Here is a 14,001-nt window from a genome sequence, read left to right as displayed (position 1 = left end):
GCTTTTTAGTGGGCCAGAAGAGCTTGATACGAACGAAAATTTTGTAATCAGATTCAGGTCCTATTAGTAGAGAAGAGACCTCTCATGAGTGGGAGCTAGTGAGAGTGGTGCAGTCTACTAAATAGTTCACCCTAGAGCAGATTTTTCCTCACATACTAGTTTATCAGTTACACCCTGTCGGATATGAGCAGTGAAAGAAACAAGTTAAATCTAGGATAGCACTGTTTCTAGTCCGCGACACATGGTTCGATGCGTCGTCTGCCTTAAACCCGTGCTCGTGCCTTATTTTCGACATGGACTAAGCCTAGGGACTCTATCAAATACATTTGAAAGAGAAAATAAAGACTTGACCTGCAGAAATTTGTCAACATGAGTTAACTCATGCAATCGTATTTGAGTCGTGACCTTTTTATTGAGGAGCTAAATAGCACCTGCAAACAAAGAGTTAGTAGAAATCACATGCTCCCCCTTCTATAGTATCTGTGTGTGTGAGTATATTTAGGCACGGCACCCTGCAAAATAACACCTTAATATACTATCATGCATATCAAGCATGCAAGCACACAAAAAAACAAAAATACAAAAGTGACGCATGACTAAAACAATCAAACCAGTAGAGAAGAATACCTCTCATAGTTTGAATTCTGTGAGAGGTGCAAGGAATTGTTGTGTGATTGTAAGGATAACAATTTGGGATGGAGCTTTTCTTCATTTCTCAGATAAGAAGATAAGTTTCTTGTATTTTCAATATCTTGCATTGAATCAATTCATAGAATTTAACTTTGTCTTAATATAAGAAGTTGTTCTTTGTGGTTTTCTTCATGAAATCTGAGTAGATTCTTTTTCTTTCCTTTTGTGATGAAATAGTAGAATGTGGAGGGAGTAAATTTAATTGGAATCATGTTAATTTAGTAATTGTGATGGCTTTTCATGTGAACTTCATTTACATTTCAATTTGGCCAATTATAGTGTTAACATTCGTTATGAACCCATAAGATCCAGGAGGGTTATGGCTTCTGTCAACTTGTGAAAACCACCCTAATCTATATGGTGAAGGAAAAGTAATCCTTAGGTTAGTGCAAATAAATAGAAAGATGATTTTAACGGGGATAACTAGGAGGTTTCTAGAATGACGGGCAGAAACAATTCCTGTGTTAACCCAATTTCTTTATGCACTTGGAAAAGGGTAAAGAAAATGGATGCTCTTATTTGTCACAAATTTTAGTTAGGGATTCTAATTGATGTACACCTACACTAGCTACTAGTTCCATTACAAGAGAAGGGATCCTCTAAATAGCTTGACATTCTGTTTCATTTAGCCTAGCATATTTTATTGTTTAGTCAACTTAGAAGTTAGTAGTAGATAAGTAGAATTTCTAGCTCACAAAATATCAAACATATTTCCTAGCTAAGACTCCCTAGATTCAGCTAGAAACTATTTTAAGTCCATCAATTTACAACCTTTCCTGTGGGATCGGTACTCGGGACTAAAGAAAGTCCTATATTACTTGAACGATACGTGTACTTGTGTTTATACCTGGTGTGTTAAGTGATTAAATTTAAAAAATATATTTTGGAAATTATACTATTTAAATCCTAAATCACTAGGTATACCGTAGAGAAAGTAGCGGTCACCGATTTGAAAAATTAGCAAATTAAAGGTGTTTTGTGTGAATGTCGGGTTGGATATTAGTGGATGCTAGAAAGCCTAGAATAGGATTAGGGTTAGCTCTGATATCAGATGATATCAAAGTTAACCCAAACACCAATAGAAACACAAATATCATTACTAAAAAGGGCAAAAAAAGGTTACAACCAAACATAGTTGAAAGGGAAATACAGCGACAAACATAAAAAACCTTAACTAGACTATATCAAAAGGTGGTGGTCAGTTTGGTGAGTGGACGGTAGGAGCAAAGTAACGAATCGGTGGACGACAGAAGGAAAGTGATGAAACGGTGGACGGATGTGGGAGGAAGGAGAAGTTGTGGGCTATGATGAGCAAAGGTTGAGGCTAAACGGCTTAAAGACAACAACCAGGGGTTGGTGGAGGGATATAGCGGCAACAAACAACCAAGAACGGCTGTTCAGAGCAGTGGCAGCGAGCAAACAGCTAAGAGTGGTTGTTCAGGGAGGTGGCAGCAAGTAGGAATGACAGAGCCGCGTGTGGGGAATGCTTCAGACAGAGGAACAGCAAAGGGGTGTTGTCTCGGGGTTGCAACAGCGAGGGGGATGGCTGCACAACAAAGACGAGCTGTTGGAATTAATGACAGCAGGTGGGAGGTGGTTCGAAGGGATAATAGCAGGTAGAGGAGGTGGTGGCGGCAGTTGGAGTTGCAAAACGACAACAGGTTTGTTGTATGGTGGTTCCGACAGTGAGCCAAGACAGCGGCGGCAATGAGGGGAGGAATGTGAAGGATGAAAAAGTTGGAGATAAATACTCCTACGAGAATGAACTACAACCAAAGCACCACTCGATCCCTTTGAAGGAGATTACCACCACGGAAGACATATAGTCAGAGCACTACCAGCTTTAGATACAGTCCTAGAAGGAGAAAATCTGGATGCTGGCGGTTGTTCTGATAGAACGCGATCCAAAACTGACCTAGAATAGAAAAACAACATATATAGACCTATGGTAAGTAAGGAGTGAACCCCACTCCAATTGGGTAGTAAATTCACGTTAAGGGTCAATCGGCCGTCTTGGACCAGTCCAAGCAGCTGCGCACTTGAGAAATCCCGCATCGGAAGCGAGAGACGATCACGCATCCCACTCGTAAGTGGGAGACACTACCGCATCACTAAGAAGTCAAATTTATATTCATTTTGTTTAATGCCAAAAACAATTTTGTCTTAAATTTATGCACCATAAAAAAATGGCAACATATAAGATAAAGAGCAAGGATCAGTAAATTTATTAAGACAAGATTTGTCATGCTTCCACGTGTTTCAATGTAAGCTAAACTTAAGCTTGTTTTGCTGGCCCACTATGCTTCCTTCAGAATTGTTCCACAACACGCATACCCCATTATTTAAGCTGAAAGTGCCTTTTAATGAGCATACAAAAAGATACATCATCATGCAGTTTTCATGAAACTAAATCTAATAGCAACAATTTTTCTTTACCAGGAAAGTGTTGCTATAGAAATCTCTGCTACAAACTAAACCAAACGGCCTGCAAGTAGGATCTAGCATTAGTAAGATTTAGTAAATCCGTCAATCCATAAATTCACCCAACCATTGAATTTAATAAATCCAGATTTAAGCTAAATCAACACAAAATTGGGGGCTACTAATCCGAAAATTCATAAATTCATAGAGCTCCTGCATTTTATCGTTTGGCTGAATTTAGTAAACCCAGTGATAAATCATAGAATTGTCCAATTTCAAAAGCTAGATAACTTTTCTTGAAGCACACACCTGGTTGAAATCTCCGGTATGGTATAGAACTACTGCAAGAAGGCTATATGCTCCAGCAGTCATTCTATGGTAAGGGCCACAAACTGCCACAAGTTTGGTAAGCGCCTAAAACATACGATATGGATAACATCAAGAATCAGATGCTAAGGGCTAAGTTTTCTTGGTGGGGCGGCATAACAAAAAGTTCTGCATTATTCAAACCTTGGTACCATAGTTAACAGCGTCCTCTAGCTTGCCCTTATCCAGAGAAGTTTTGGATGATTCTAAAAGAGTTCTTCCATCAGCAGATGAGCAAGAAACATGCTGCCAATGGAGAAATATCTTGAGTCAATCTATGAAATAGCTGTGATCTATACTTGTAGATAAAAAATTGTCTTACTTTGTAAACAGGTATCAAGCTGATGATATCTGATTTCTTGAAAGGGTCTGATGAATCCATATCATAGTCTTTAGGAAGTAGCTCAAGCCCAACCTGATTGACAGAAGTACTAGCACAGCTTCATTATAGAGAAAATAAAGACAAATAAAAACTGCATTTTTCAAGACACAACTATTACCTTGTGGCAAAGACCACGGAGTAAAGAAAACTTCCTCATGTCTTTCCAATTTTCCTCCTTCCATCTCCAGCCAAATCTCTTGTAAAGAAAATTTTCTAGCCACTTCTCCTTGTGGTGATGATCAGAAGCTAAGCTAGAATTGACATTCTCAGATGGTACGGTGCCCAATAAAACATTCAAACATGATGCAATAGACGCCGCCAAATCATCTATATCACTAACAGCTGCAACAACTGCTCGCAGAATATGTTTAAATGCTCGGACAACCATCTCATGTATGCAAAGAGAACGAACATGAGAAAGCTTATCAGCCAGCTCAACCTAGAAAGAGTAAAAAGGAAATTGGCATTTTGTTATTGCAGTTCAGATGGAATTATCAATTGTTATTTCACAAAAATTAAGAACCAGAATTGGTAATAATCCACCACCGCCATCATCAATTTGTCATAATTAAGGAATTAAACTGTACCACGCGCCCCAGAGAATGCATCTGCAGACCCCTTGAATGCATAAAATCTGTTAGAGTCCTCCCATCAACAGGCGAAAGTTCGAGTGACCCAAAATCAGCTACCTGAGAACAGTGGAAAATGATATAGTAGCATGGGCTATCAACTAAGATAAAGAAAGCATGATGTGAAATGACCCATCCATGCTTACCAATTTTGGTAAGGCAGAATCTTCACAGTACTTATGCGCCAGCTCAATTAACTCTTCAGGCGACTGCCAAATAGCATAAAATGAGATGACATTCTTATCATGTACTGCAGAATCAATCACATAAAAAATCAAGCCCCGTTGATCACAACGATTGTTAATATTACCAACCATGCACACTTCATATGTGAGGCCCAAAGGTATAGTTAGTCCATTAGTGGGCGATGTAGCTAAATCAAAACAAAGACTGAGAAACTAGTCTCTAGCACAAAGTAATTCTAATCAAGAGTGTCCACCAAAATCAAATTTTGATTTTTAACTTTATAGTGATCAATGTGACATTTGAAAATTGTGAAACAAAGATACCTATGGAACATAGTGATGGCAATGTTTACACGGTGTTTTTCCCTTCTTCTTCCTCTTCTTTTTTTTTCCGATTGCTTTTAGACTTCACCATCATCATCATTAGCCCTAAGCCAAGTTTACATACCGCACTCATTCTTGTCAGGCATTATTTCTCCTCTGAACTTATCAAGTACTTAATCTACTTATTCATTATATTGAACGATGAAACTTCAAATCTGAAGAGAAAATACTGTATTTCTCATTTATTTTATATTTTGTTTTTTGAGAAGTATGCACATGTAGGGAAGCTGAATGAGGCACAAGCATATAGAACAAAGTTATTGGCAGGAGGGAGAATAAAAACCTTAACATGGAGGCCTGTATCAGATTCCTTAAGCCGCAAGAATGCAGCTTCTGGAAGTAATTTCATCAGAATCAATTCCTTCTCTTGCTGATTACAACCATCTAGCATTTGGTGTTTGCTAGCATCTACAGAGCTGTCCTTAGATGGATCCATTTTTACAACCCTCTCATCAGATTTTTTCTTGATTTCTTTCAATTGTTTCCCAAGGCCTTTTATAGTTCGCTCGACTTTAGTTACCTCAGTATTTTTAGGTTGGCTTTTTCCTGGATCTTGCTGCAAATGCTGTACCCAGCATTGTCCAAGCTCCCACCTGATTGATTTTCTATGTGATTGATCTTCTTTTTCTAACTTTTCCACACTGAATGCTAATAACTTTCGCACCAAAGATCTAGAAGACTGCAAATTACCATTTTCAGAAAACTGAGAGTATAGGGCTTCGCTGGTTAACAGAGCAGATGACTTGTGCAATTGCATTCTCAAGCTGAAAGAAAGCCAGGCAAAGTTTCATCACCAAATATTTCTCCAGTGGTTAGAAATTACTGAATAAATACTAGGTAGCTTAATATAACATCATTGTTAATAATGCACAACATAAGCATCCAAATGAATTGAAAATCAATAAACATGGTGAAATGACCATCTTTTTGAATTTTCAAGAGTTACCTATTGACATTTAGAGCATTACTGCCTCCGTCCGGTTGGTCTGCAATATCAAAGTCCTGTAGGGTTCTGGTACAAGGTTCAACTGGAACTTTAACAATAGCGGTATATCCACAATGTCTAACAATAACAACGCCTAAAGTAGCAGTATCCTGCAAGCATATAATCATTCAGTATTCATCTAATAAATACAAATGAAGGATGTTAATATAGCTGCTCACATGAACTATTACACTCTCATCAGCAGTAATTCCTTTCAGTAAGTTCCTTATGGTGACATCATTAGAAGACATTCCAGGAGCCTGACTTCCATCAATTTTTACATCTAATTTAACACTGGCATCAGCTGCATCTCGTGTAACTGTAATTGTCAGATCGCCAACTTTTACTTCGGGCGAAATTGCATCAGTGTCATTTGGTGTTTCAGTTGACTGTTTATGACGAAAAACAAGATCCTGAATAGCACCAACCGCTTTGAAAACTGCGACATCAGCAAAAAGACTGTGAAGGATAAAGGCTTTCCTGTCTCGGATTTGCCTCTCCTCAGCTGTTTTGCAAGGCATACAAGCAAGGACTGAAAATTCCCTTGCCCATTTCCTATGTTCCTGTTTCCCATCGCTTCCTTGGCCACCACCACTTCCCCCCCATGTTTCATCCTCTGTAGGAAGGACAGGAAAAACTGCAGGAGAACCAGCAACAACAGGAGGGACCACCCATGTATTTGCTCGGAAGCCATATGGAAGATTGCCAAACTACAGGTTGAAATAGACCACAGCAATTTTTCAGTTCTGATTATTTACTAAAACTACAAGTCACAACAATCTAATTAAAATGGGTACAGAAGAGGAAAAAAGTAAAGATTATGATTTGTAAGACATGAAGAGGACTTGAGGTTTCTACTCTCTATACCAATTTGAGCTAATATTCTATGGAAAATAAAACCAGAAATTGAAGAGAAAATTTGTTTCTTCTTATTGATTCAATTCAATTACATATAGGAGTACATATAGGAGTCCCTCTTCCTTAGATAAAGAAACTAACTAAATGAGTTTAAATGATTTCCTATTACATTACAAGACTCATTAAACAAGATTTGGTACAGATATCACATAATATAAATAAGGAAGAAAAATAAAATCTGTATAAGAGGAAAGACAATAATATTGTAATTTGAATTAGATCTTTCAACACTCCCCCTCAAATTGGCATGAAAATATCTTTCAGAACCAGCTTACACTAAACCGTCGAACTGTTTTTTGTGAAGACCCTTTGCTAGAATATCTGTTGTTTGGTCGTTAGAGAGAACATACACCATGCAGATATCTCCTCTGTCAATTTTCTCTTTGATGAAGTGTTTGTCTATCCCTACGTGCTTTGTTTTATTATGAAGGACAGGATTGTGGGCGATGGCGATGGCAGACTTATTATCACAGTACATATTTATTGGTGGTGGACTATGAATTTTTAACTCCTTGAGAATTCTTCTGAGAATTAGAACTTCACATATCCAATGAGCCACAGATTTGATTTCAGCATCAGCGTTGCTTCTTGCCACGACACTTTGCTTCTTGCTCCTCCAGGTTACTAAGTTCCCTTCTAGAAAAAGTTACTAAGTTTAAGTTCCCTTCTAGAAAAATGTAGTACCCTGAGGTTGACATTCTATCTGTAACACTCCCAGCCCAATCTTTATATGTAAATGTTTCTACCTATAAGTGCTCATTTTTCTTGAACAATAGTCCTCTTCAGGGTGTTCCTTTCAGATACCTAAGGATCTGATAGACAGCCTCCAAGTGTTGAGTATTTGGAGAATGCATAAACTGATTTACCATGTTAACAACAAAGACTATATTAATACGAGTGTGTGACAAGTAGATTAGTCTTCCCACCAGTCTCTGATATTGTTCTTTATTGACACCATCTATTTTATTTGTCACTTGTAACCTTTTCTTTGGTTCAATCGGGGTTTCCGTTGTTTTGCACCCAAGCATTATGATTTCACTGAGTAAGTCGAGTACGTACTTTCGTTGATTAATAAAGATCTCCTCAGATCTGGCAAACTCAATACCAAGAAAGTACTTTACATCTCCCAGATTTTTAATCTCGAATTCTGTGGTCAATCTTTCTTTTAATTTCTCAATTTCTTTGACATCATCTCCTGTAAGGATAATATCATCACATAGACAATGAGTATAGCGAGTTTGTCAGTTTCTGAAGATTTGTAGAACATAGTATGATCCTTGACTCTGAGTGTATCCATATTTTGTAATCACTTTTCCAAACCTCACAAACCAGGCGTGAGGAGATTGCTTGAGCCCATACAAGAATTTCTTTGATCTCCACACTTTGTCTTCTCCAAACTTCTTCTCAAATCTTGGTGGAAGAACCATGAATACCTCCTCCTCTAATTCAACGTTTAGAAAAGCATTTTAACGTTGAGCTGATGCAAGGGTCAATTACGGTTTGCTGCTATGGACAGTAAAACCGGAATAGCATTGATTTTGGCTACCGGAGCGAATGTCTCCTGAAAGTCAATTCCGTGACTTTGGGTGAATCCTTTCGCTACTAATCTTGTTTTATATTTTTTGATACCTAATCAGCTTTGGCTTTAGTAGTGAAGACCTATTTACACCCAACAGTAGACTTGTTTCTTGGTAGAGTGACAATTTCTCAGGTCCCATTTTTCAAAAAAGCATCAATTTCTTCATTTACTGCTATTCTCCAATTTGGATTACTAAGAGCTTCATGTATTGTTCTGGGTTCAGACAGATTAGAAATTTTTGACAAAAAAACTTGATGTTTATGTGAGATTTTTTGTAAGATAGTTATTTTGAAATGAGATATTTGATAGTACAAGAACGTGTTCCTTTTCTAAAGGCTATAGCAAGATCCAGATTCATAAACTCTGAATCTTGAGCTTCTGTTGGTGAAAAAATAAGATCAGGATCTGAAATTACCTGTGTTTCTTGAGGACCATCATTCGGTTCTTCAAATTGTGAGGGAGCTAAAGATTCAGTTTGAACTTTTTTCCTTTTATGGAGCCTCTTCCTGGAATAAACCAGAGGTTCTGCTGTTGTATTATGTTTTATTTCTCCCCCTGTATTAGACAAGATACTTTCAGGCGTCGTTTGACTAGGTATCTCCTTATTTTCAACAAATATTTCAGGTTTTTTGTTTTCACAGACCTCAGGTGTACTTGGTGTTAGAACAATTTTTGGTAATGGATTAGAAACTTGCCAAAAATCATCTTCTCCATCTGTATTATACTCCCTCTGAAGTGGATTTTTGTGAAAGAAGGAAATTTTTTCTATGAAGATCACATCCATACTAATGTAAATTTTTTTTTGTGATGAGAATAAAGCATTTGTAACCCTTTTTGTTGGAGGCATATCCAAGAAAAATGCATTTTTCAGATTTTGGATCCAATTTTGATCGGTAATTATTCGAAATATGAACGAAAAATGTGCATCCAAAGATTTTTAAAGGAATATTTGAAAACATTCGTAGATTTAAAAAACTATTTTTCAGTTTATTTAGAGGAGTTGTATATTGTAAAACATGAGTTGGCATTCGGTTTATTAAATATGATGTTGTTAAAACAGCGTCTCCCCATAAATATTTAGAAATAAATATTTAAGAACGTTCATTGAAAACATGATAACCCGAGCAACCTCAAGTAAATATTTATTTTTTCTTTCAGCAATTCCATTTTGTTGTGGAGTGTCACGACAAGTAGATTGATGAATTATGTCTTTGTTTATTAAGAACTCTCCTAAACATTCATTAAAATATTCAGTTTTATTGTCAGATCTAAGGATGCATATTTTAGTTTCAAATTGAGTTTCAATCATGCTGTAAAAATCTTAAAAAAAAATTTCAACTTCTGATTTTTTGCTTATAAGATAAACCCAACATATTCTGGTGTAATCGTCAATAAAAGTCACAAATCCCCTTTTTTCAGATAATGTTTTGACTTTTGAAGGTCCCCAAACATCACTATGGATCAAGTAAAAAGGTTTTGAAGGATAGTATGGCTTTGGAGCAATATTTATGCGATGACTTTTTGTCAAATAACATGTTTTACATTGAAGTAAAGCACAATTAACACCCTTAAACAAATTAAAACATAAATGTTTTAAATAAGAAAAACTTGGATGGCCTAGTCTAAATGCGATTCCATTATTTTTTCTAATGCGGAGTTTGACCTCATACTGCTGTAAGCTTCAACTTTTTTTTACTAGAAACAGACTCCTCAAAGTAGTAAAGTCCTCCTATTTTTTTAGCTCTCCCAATCATCATCCCCAACTTCTGGTCCTGAAAAACACAAGAAGATTCACAGAAAATTATACGGTAGTTAGAATCTTTTGAAAGTTTGCTGACAGATAGAAGATTGCATTTAAGTTTTGGAACATGGAGTACAGATTTAAGACCTATACTCTTGGACAGGTTAATGTTTCTTTTTCCAGCAATGGAAGAGAAACTACCATCAGCAATACGAACCCTTTCATGGCCAGAACATGGGATGTATGAATGAAATAAATAGTGTAAATTTGTCATATGATCAGAAGCTCCTAAATCAATAATTTAATGGTTTAATTGTCTACCAGCATGTACCATTGAACAATTTGGAGTACCAGTAGCCAAACTGGGGTTTAGCAGATTCAGGAGTTGATCGATTTGCTCTTTACTAAATGGGTTGGTTTGTTCGGCAACAGTATTAGCAGTAGGTGGCTTGCGCTTGTTTCTTGGCTTTCAATCTGTAGTTTTACCGTGGAGGTACCAGCAGGTTTCTTTAGTGTGTCGTGGCTTGTTGCAATGATCGCACCACACCCGTGGTTTATCCTCATTTTTCTGTGAATATGGAACAATCGGCTTGCTAATATGAGCCTCCGATTGGAATGTCGAAGTTTCAGGTATGTTGCTAGGAGTAGATTTCTTATTGAGCATCACTCCTCTTCTAGTTTTTTTCACGGCGAACTTCTGAGAAAGCCTCATGGAGTGAAGGCATGGGACTTCTCCCAATAATTCTGCCCCTAACCTCATCAAACTCCTCATTAAGTTCAACAAGAAAGTTAAAAATTCTATTTGCATCAACAATGGTCTTATACCTACTAGCATCATCAGGACACTTCCACTCTTGATCATTGAACAGGTCAAGGTCTTGCCATATTCTTTTCAAGAAATTAAAATATTTTGTGACAAAGTCATTACCTTGACGAATATCACCAAGTTTCAGGGAAAGTTCATAAACCTGAGATTGGTTACCCATATCTGAATACATTTGGGTCACATTCTCCCAGAGTTCTTTGGCAGTAGAGTAACACATGTAGTTTGAGTCTATCTCTTCTTCCATAGAGTTTACCAACCATGTCATTATCATGGAATTTTCTGCATCCCATGTTGCGTGGGATGGATCTGTAGTGACTGGCTTACGCACTTCCCCAATTAGATAGTCTATTTTCCCTCTTCCTCTAATGTACATCCTCACTGATTGTGACTAGCATAGATAATTATCACCATTGAGACGGATTGTGGTGATCTGGGCGGGATGATTTTCGGTGGTTTTAGAGGAGGGTGGTGCGGAAGCAGATGACAGTGTGGAAGGCTGAGTAGAAGTAACGGAATCATTTGTATTTTCAGACATAATAAGAAAAAAGATTGTGCGGCTTTGCAGGTGTGAGGCAGAGTTCCAACGGTTGCGTAGGAATATGAAGAGGGCTTCGCAGGTGGCGGCCTAGACAATGACTTTGCAGGTGGCGGAACAGTGGAGAGGTAATGTTTCGCGAATCGCGAGTTTGTGGGCAGCGAAGCAGATTAGAGCAGCAACGGCGAAACAGAAGGCTTCGTCGTTTGCGATCCCGACTCTTATTTCCGTTAGCAGCGTCGCTCGCGAACTCCCTCATCTTCTTCGAGAAGCCCGTTGCCCGCGACCTTCCTCGCCTTCTTCGGTTCGAAGAAGAAAAGCGCCTACCGAGACGATTTTCTTCACGCGAAAGGGCAGGTTCTTTATTCCCCTCTGATACCATAAAACCAGAAATTGAAGAGAAAATTCATTTCTTCTTATTGATTCAATTCAATGTGTCTTTACATATAGGAGTCCCTCTTCCTTAGATAAAGAAACTAACTAAATAAGTTTAAATAATTTCCTATTACATTACAAGACTCATTAAACAAGATTTGGTACAGATATCACATAATATAAATAAGGAAGGAGAATAAAATTTGTATAAGAGGAAATACAATAAAAATTGTAATTTGAATTAGATATTTCAACATAAAATTTTATTTCTAGTGAGAGTGGTACTACAAAATCAATAATTAGGAAGAATGACAAAATGAAGTGTGATTTTGGGCCACATCTTACTCGATAAAAAAGCATGATTCTCAAGAGTGGTTACTTCCTCTCTTCCTTCAAACAAGGGTTCAAACTTGTTAGCAGGTTTTTGCAAGGTTTAATATAAAGAGATTCCCAAATAACTCATACTGTTCTATCCATGCATACGTTGATACCAGATCTAATGCAACCTAGGCTCAACAGAATGTATAGATACTGTCTGGAGTGATTGAAAGGGAGGGGATGGTTCTCAAGAATTTGATCCCTCTGTAGTAGGAAGACGATATCGCAAAGCTAACCACCAATTTACAGCCACATGCATTCTATTGGTTGCAAATTTTAGGTTATTCCCAGATTAATTCACTTTTTGCTACACATTTCTTCTTAAATGGAATATTACTGAAAACTGTCATTGATCCTGCCCGACTAATTCCCAATTTTTCATGATTTCCCCAACAATTTGAGTTTGTATTAATATTGTTGTGTTTAAAAACATCAATGAGGAAACATTATTTTGAGATAAAAATATTATAATAGAATTATTTAAATTAGATTTGTTTTTTAAATTAAAGATTGATTTAAATCAAGGCATTGATGTTTTATTTAGTTGTTTACCAAAGATCATTTTTTGAAGCAATAAGCCCGTTTGAGAAAATGGTCGGGCACCGTACCGTTTTAGCGGTGGCAGAAGTAAGAAAATTTGTTTGGTGATCGCCGACGAATGATGCATCTACCGCAACTGTATTTCGTTAATGTTTAAAGACGTGACTTCTCCATGGCTTCCGCTCTGCCGCTCGGCGTTCTATCATTCAGAAAATCAAAAAGTACAAAATAGCCTTGAAAGTGTAGTTGGCGACGGAGTTCGTGGTTTGTGAAAGGTTCATCACGGCGAAGTAAAAAAGGTTGATTGAGCCGGAGAAGACCTTGAAGAGATTTTTGTGAGGTTCATTGCTTGTGCCAGAGAACGAGATCCTGATAAGATTTTGTTGTGTACGAAGTGGAAATGTTCTTCTCGAAAAAAAAACTATGAAATTTTTGTTGTGTAAGACAGTGGAAATAATTTAATGTCAAAATTGTAAAGTGAGGCCTAGAAGCCATGAAAGCTGTAAAAAATAAAGGTTGATGTCATGGGTATTTTTGTCTTTAACTTTTATAAAAGTAGTAAATAATATTTTTACTCAAACGAGATATTCAGTTTAACAATAATGACTTTATATTGTTGTTTTTTTAAAAAGTTATGTTTAAAATAACATTTTTAAAAAACAAAGTGGTCCCAAACGAATCCTACGTAAAATTGAGTGTTAGCAGTGAGAACCTAATTTTTAATATAAGTAAATTATTCATAAGCCTGATAACTATTAATTTATATGGTTATATTAGACTATTATGTGAATGCTAGTAGAAATTTCTATATATTGAGTAGGGCTGTGAAATTGGCTCGAAAATTCACGATCTCTAAAAAATCAGATTGAATTTTAGCTCGTATTGAACAATTTGAACCGAGAAACGAGCCAAATTAAAGGATCAAATTTATTTCAATCTGTCCTCGACTCGAATCAAGATTGGATCAAGATCGAAATAAATTCTTATGAATTTACATACATAACACCTAAATTTAAATTTTACATGCATAATGCATTGCCAGCTCAGTTGGTGAGGTCATTTTTGCT

At 36.9% G+C, this 14,001-nt stretch overlaps 1 protein-coding gene across 1 annotated transcript in view; it reads right to left on the bottom strand.

Annotated features, from left to right (window-relative positions):
• The window catches only part of LOC110026111 (protein TSS), a 51,422-nt gene that overhangs the window by 25,469 nt on the left and 11,952 nt on the right, over window positions 1–14,001 (bottom strand). The window contains exons 9-17 of the mRNA XM_020726908.1: window positions 6,222–6,752; window positions 6,004–6,152; window positions 5,341–5,821; window positions 4,635–4,697; window positions 4,447–4,548; window positions 3,978–4,298; window positions 3,800–3,892; window positions 3,622–3,723; window positions 3,421–3,525 (exon numbers count right to left, since the gene is read on the bottom strand). Of these exons, the coding sequence (XP_020582567.1) occupies window positions 3,421–3,525; window positions 3,622–3,723; window positions 3,800–3,892; window positions 3,978–4,298; window positions 4,447–4,548; window positions 4,635–4,697; window positions 5,341–5,821; window positions 6,004–6,152; window positions 6,222–6,752 (1,947 nt within the window). The remainder of the gene's footprint in view (window positions 1–3,420; window positions 3,526–3,621; window positions 3,724–3,799; window positions 3,893–3,977; window positions 4,299–4,446; window positions 4,549–4,634; window positions 4,698–5,340; window positions 5,822–6,003; window positions 6,153–6,221; window positions 6,753–14,001) is intronic.

The sequence above is a fragment of the Phalaenopsis equestris genome, unplaced genomic scaffold (genome assembly GCF_001263595.1).
Source record: "Phalaenopsis equestris unplaced genomic scaffold, ASM126359v1 Scaffold000352, whole genome shotgun sequence".
Taxonomy (NCBI): domain Eukaryota; kingdom Viridiplantae; phylum Streptophyta; class Magnoliopsida; order Asparagales; family Orchidaceae; genus Phalaenopsis; species Phalaenopsis equestris.
This window is presented reverse-complemented; position numbering and strand designations above follow the sequence as displayed.